The 5,570-nt window shown below is 52.7% G+C and overlaps 1 protein-coding gene across 1 annotated transcript; it reads right to left on the reverse strand.

The window, feature by feature from the left end:
- Positions 1-1,498: 1,498 nt before the first annotated feature.
- ZNF408 (zinc finger protein 408) lies at positions 1,499-5,562 on the reverse strand. Its single transcript, XM_035902888.1, has one exon. It carries the CDS (start codon positions 4,903-4,905, stop codon positions 3,253-3,255), a length of 1,653 nt encoding a protein of 550 aa, XP_035758781.1. The 5' UTR covers positions 4,906-5,562; the 3' UTR covers positions 1,499-3,252.
- Between the last annotated feature and the right edge of the window lie 8 nt (positions 5,563-5,570).

A 5,570-nucleotide genomic window follows, 5' to 3' on the forward strand; every position in this document is an offset into this window, starting at 1 on the left:
TTCCCTCAATGAGCTGACTCTTCTTTTTAAGTGAAGAAAGCCTTTGGCAATTGTTTATGTCCTATGTAACTATTTTTCCAACTTCCAGGGAGCAGAGTATAGAGAGTTTGGCCTTGGCCTCTTTTCCTGGGCCTTCTTCTGCTCTGTGACAGAGACAGTTTGCTGGTTCAATAGTTGGGGCATTTCTGAGTATTTTCCTGAAGTTATACAGTTTGATCACCAGTTGTAACATTTCCAGTACAATCACAAAGGATGAATCCCCCATTGCCTCACACAGGGGTTTCCTGGGGGAGCTGCCAAGCAGGGAGGAATTCAGGACCCAGCAAATTGTCTTCTGTCCCTCGCAGCCCGCTGCCACCCTTTCATTCAAATGCCTTGGCCAGATTTAAGCCAGTTTACAAGTTGGCCAAGGGTTGAACCCTGGCCATGTTGAGGTTTATGCATAACACTTGAGTTTACGTGCAAGCCTGATACCTGGTGAGGCCGTGCCAGCATGAAGGACCCCAACCATCTGACAGACCTGTGCACTTGTCACCCTGGAGCATTGCAGCAGCACCCCAAAGCCCTGTTGAAGCCCTGCCAGCATGGTGGAGCTGCACCAGCCTGGAGACCTGTGTGCTTGCTGCCTGAAGGTGTAAGGGTCCTGGGTGGGTGAGATCTCCAGCCAGCCAGCTGACCCATGTGTCTGCTGCCCCAAAGCACAGTGATTATTGGCATTATAATGCAGCATGCTTTGTGACTGTTCCTCACGCCAGCGTATGGGACCATCCTTTTCCTCACTATCCTTCTTCCAGTAAGGTGTTTCTCACCAGGATCCTGCTGATGACACCAAATGTAATGCACTGGTACAAGTGTTTGCTATGGATCCAGTAAGAAAGACACTGAGAGCCCATAATGTATTAATTAAAATACCATTTACACAAGAAAGGGTATAGCATTGGATAATCCTACACCCCTTCAGATGCTGCAAACACCAAGCTGTACAGCATCGGACAGATATCTAGTCAGGCTATGGCATGCAGCACAGATCCCATCCATGTTGAGGTTCACCAGCATCGGGGGTCTTCAGACTTTTTGTAGGATTTTCTTAGGAGGAAACAACTTTATTCATCATTTTGCTGTCAAGCAAAAGGTGTTCACATAAGAACATGCTGCTTCCAAGATAAAGACAAAGACACGATGGTGGCATCATCACCCGGTGCCCGGTGGGAGGCACCTATGGGCTCCTCAGTCAGGATTAGCCAGCTAAGTGTATCCTGCAGCCAAGTGATACGTGCAGCACAGCACAGACCTGCCCCTACCTACTCAGATCAACTGTTAGGTGAAAAATGTTTCTGTGAGGACCTCCTAATTCATAATTGCTCCTACTTTTTCTCTCCTATTATCTCAGAATGAAGAAGGTAGCTGTAAGTCAGCAGATTAAGCAACAGGGGCCTGGATTTCCCCCTTTCCCTTCCCCCAGTTGCTCCCCCCTCTCTCCCAGTTGTGCTGTGACACAGGGCACATGCTTCAAACACAGCGCACGAGCCCAACTCCAGTGAGAACACTTTGCAGCTGTGTCAATATTTGGAAACTGCAAGAGTTAGGATAGGCACCAAAGGGAGAGCAGTAGGAAGCGCTGTGGCTTCAAGTAGAAGCCCCCCTCGTACACCTCTGCTCTCACTGGTCTGCCTCCAAGCGCTCAGGGCGAAGACTGAGCTCATCTGCCCCCTGACTTCAAAGAAAATAGCTGAAAATAAGGACACTCAAAGGTTTATCAGCTGAATTCACCTTCCATCCTTACTTCACATCTGACTGCAGCACCTTTGCAAATCGGTCGTAAAAGTTTGTGGAAAAAAGTTGAATGTGGAAACTACAAAGAGCACTTTTCAGATCGTCACATTACTGTGTTCACAGCACCCCAAAAGGGAACCGTGCTACCGACAGTTCCCCGGTGACACTATACCCTCCTCTTGTGCAGTGGCCATAAAAAGCCCAGATAATTTAGGCCCTAAACAAAACTTTTTTTGGGAAATGCAGATGTTAGAGAGGGGCAAGATGGGGACCAAGAACAGCTAAAACTGAGGATGCAGCAAATGAAAGCAGTGTTTGTACAACACATGAAAAGGGAGTGCAGGGTGGGCAAGTCTGAAAGACCTCTGTTAGGGCTGGTATTGTTGGTCTCTTCCTACAAGGCCATGTTCACATGGCATTGGGAACTGTGCACCTCCTTCCCAAAACGTGACCAATTTCCTTCAGCGTGCCTCAGCTGGCAAATGAGCACTAAAGATTGAGCAGTGGGAATATTGGGGTGTAGCTGTGGTGGTGCTGTCCTTTAGCTTTTTGCTGCAGGAGCGGGGAGGAAGTGGAAGAGAGGAAGCAAGAATGTGAGAAAAAGAACAAGGGAAACAGATTAACGAAACCAACTTGAATGCAAAGGGGAATGACAAAATCTGAGCATACCGAGATGAACTGTTGGACCCTTACCTGGAGAGGTGAGGAGCCTCTCAGCTGAGGACAGTGAAAATTGCACCGTACAATGCTATTTGCACAGTGAGGCATGAAGGTATCCTTTCATGTCCTCAGACAGACCATCCAGTCACTGTAAGGCCAGGAAGCCGAGAGCAAGCAGAACAGGTGACAATGGAGTAGGAACACGCAGCCCCAGCTCCAGGGCAGGACTTTGTTTCCACTATTTGTGAAAAATGCTCCTCAAAAAAACCCGTAAGAGAGACACCTTGCAAACAGTTGGGAAGCCGCTTCCCAGCAATGCCTGCCATCAGCGTCACCTTCATATGATCGGAAGCGCTGCTGAGCTCCACGAGTAAAAGCCCAGGAAAGTGCTTGAATAGCAACAATTAATTAGAGAAAGAAAAACTTGAAAGGAAGGCATTGTTCAAAGCTGCTGCTTTGAGACTTTTCCTGCCTTCCCCACAGCACGCTGTCACCCACTGACAGCGTAACACAGGCAGAGCAAAAGCACTGCTCATTAACACTGCAGGAGTCTTCTCTAAGAAGCTATTCCCATCAACAGCCAGCACCTTCTCTGCACCAGGCGCAGCATGAGGCACATGTAGGCTCACAGCTCCAAGGGGCAGCTACCGAAAAGACCCAGGTCTATGCAGGCAGTTACCTCCAGGACTGCTAATTCTGCCTGGGGCTGAGCTGCAGGGCCTTGTTGCCACAGAGAGACAAGAGAACTAGGGGCTTTGTTGTTTTTTTACCCCATTTTAATAAGTACAGAGGAAGATCAGCCAGGGCAGGCTGGGATAGTCAGGTCCCAGTCTCAACCTCCACCACTTCTGCCACTGCTCCGAAGCCCAACCCCTCCTGAATGATGACCACATCACTTGGTGAGCCCTCGTCCTGCACTACAATGCATTTGTCCTCATGCTCGGAGATGGTGATTTCAATGATGTCCTTTGCTGATGGCAAATGCCCAGTGGGCCTCCCATGCACCCCAGGATCTGGGGGGCTGCCCTGAGACTGGTAAGTAGCAATGCAGTGACTGCTGGCTGCGATCAGCAGCTCAGCCTCATTTGCTGGTCCTGGCACCTCCACCATGAGCAAGGTGGGCTCTGCCGCAACTTCCTCCTGGTGGCCCTTCCTCTGAGGCCTTTTCCTTGCTGCCTGGGGTGGGTCCACATCAAGTGAGGACACTGCAGTGGTGAGTTCCTTGGGGTCCTTTTCGACCTTGTGGGTCAGCACATGGCGCGCAAGGCTCTGGGGAAGGGTGTAGCCCATGCCACAGAGCTCGCATCTGTAGGGCTTGTCAGCCAGGTGGGATTTCTGGTGGCGCCGCAGCTTCGTGGCCAGGGTGTAGGACTTGCCGCACTGCTCACAGCGAAAAGGGCGCTCGCCTGTGTGCAAGCGCTCGTGGGCTCGCAACGTGTGGGGGTCCCGCAGCGCCTTGCCGCACACGGTGCATAGGTGGGCCTCACCCGTGTGGGAGATGAGATGGCGCCGCAGCTCTGGCAGCTTGGGGAAGGCGTCGCCACAGAAGCGGCACTGGTAGGGCTTCTCACCCGTGTGCAGCCGGAGGTGCTCGCGCAGGTTGCTCTGCTGTCGGAAGTCCTTGGCACAGTAGGGACAGGCGTAAGGGCGCTCCCCGGTGTGCAGGCGCATGTGGTTGCGCAAGGAGCCAGGGTTGGCCAGGTGGCGTCCACATATGGCACACTGGCATCCCTTGGGACCAGCTGGGCCAGTCCCTGTGGCCAAGTGGATCTTTCTGTGAATGCGGAGAGAGGGCCGGCGTGCAAAGGCCTTGCCACACTGCTCGCAGGAGAAGGGGCGCTGGCCAGTGTGCAGGACCTGGTGCTCCTGCAAGTCTCGCTTGGTGCAGTAAGCCTTGTCGCACTGGGTGCACTGGAAAGGCCGCACACCCCGGTGGGCCAGCACATGGGCCTTAAAGCTCTCCTCTGAACTATAGCTCTTGCCACACTCTGTGCACAGGAAGGGCTTGTGGCCAGCATGGACAAAGCGGTGCTTCTTGAGGTGGCAGAGCTGCAGGAAGGCTTTACCACACTCCCCACAGCGGTACCTGCGCTTGATCATCTCCTTCTGGGACACAGCTTTTGGTCGGGGGCCTGGGCTGCCAGAATGACACTTCACCAGCTCCGTATACTCCTCGTGCCCCTCAGGGCCCTCCAGTGGGCCCTTTTCCCCATGGTCTGGGAATACCAGTGTGGAGTCTTTGGAAGCTTTGCTCTCTTTCTCACAAGTCTCTACACTCTCTCCTTCAGAAGGACTGGGCTGCTGGGATTCCCACCCAGCTGTCTTGCCGCTACAGTCCTGCAGGCACTTCTGGAGCTGGCTGGCCAGAGCATGCACCTTGCATGGCTTGCCAACCAAACGAGCATTGAGCCAAACCCCGCTTGAGGGCGACAACAGATCCAGGTCTCCTGGACATGCCTCTTTATGCCCCATCTCCACTTTTTCTGCTGCAGATCCGGGATCCACACCCTCATCCAATTCTTCCTTGCACCTGCCATTGGCCTTAATGGTCGAGATGGTCTCAAGGTGCTGATTCTCAGTCCTCAGCACCCTGGCTTGCCACAGCTCATGTTCAGAAGTTGTGCTTTCCTCTTCTTGCAGCCTGTGGAAGTGTGTGGTGGCTGGCCTGCTAAACTCAGTAGGGACATCAAGGACTGTGGTTTCATCAGCTACTACCTTGGAGACATCAGGATCCCCTGCACGAACACAAAAGAGTGGTGGGTGAATGAATGCTGGCTGTTGTAATATGACATGGTTGCTGCTGGATCAGAACAACATGAATCTCAGAGACAGATACTCCGCTATCCAGTAATCCCAGGGCTCCAGCATGAAAACCATTACTTTTATGACTTTTTCTTTTCAACTGGGGAAGACTGGGAGGCAGGGGGGAACCTCAGTTCTCTCACCACAGCAAGCACCCGTGCAGCATTTCTAGCATTTCACAGGCAGTATTTCTAGGATACGCCGTCATGACTGGCCTAAAAGAGGGCGGCATGCTCCTTTCCCGGCTGGTAGCTCTTAAAAGCGACGGGAGGGCAGGACAGCGACCTCGGAGGGGCTGCGGGCCAAACACGCCTGCGCACGGATGCTGGGGGCGG

This window comes from Egretta garzetta, unplaced genomic scaffold, assembly GCF_000687185.1.
Source record: "Egretta garzetta isolate BGI_Z169 unplaced genomic scaffold, ASM68718v1 scaffold329, whole genome shotgun sequence".
In the NCBI taxonomy this organism is placed as follows: Eukaryota; Metazoa; Chordata; class Aves; order Pelecaniformes; family Ardeidae; genus Egretta; species Egretta garzetta.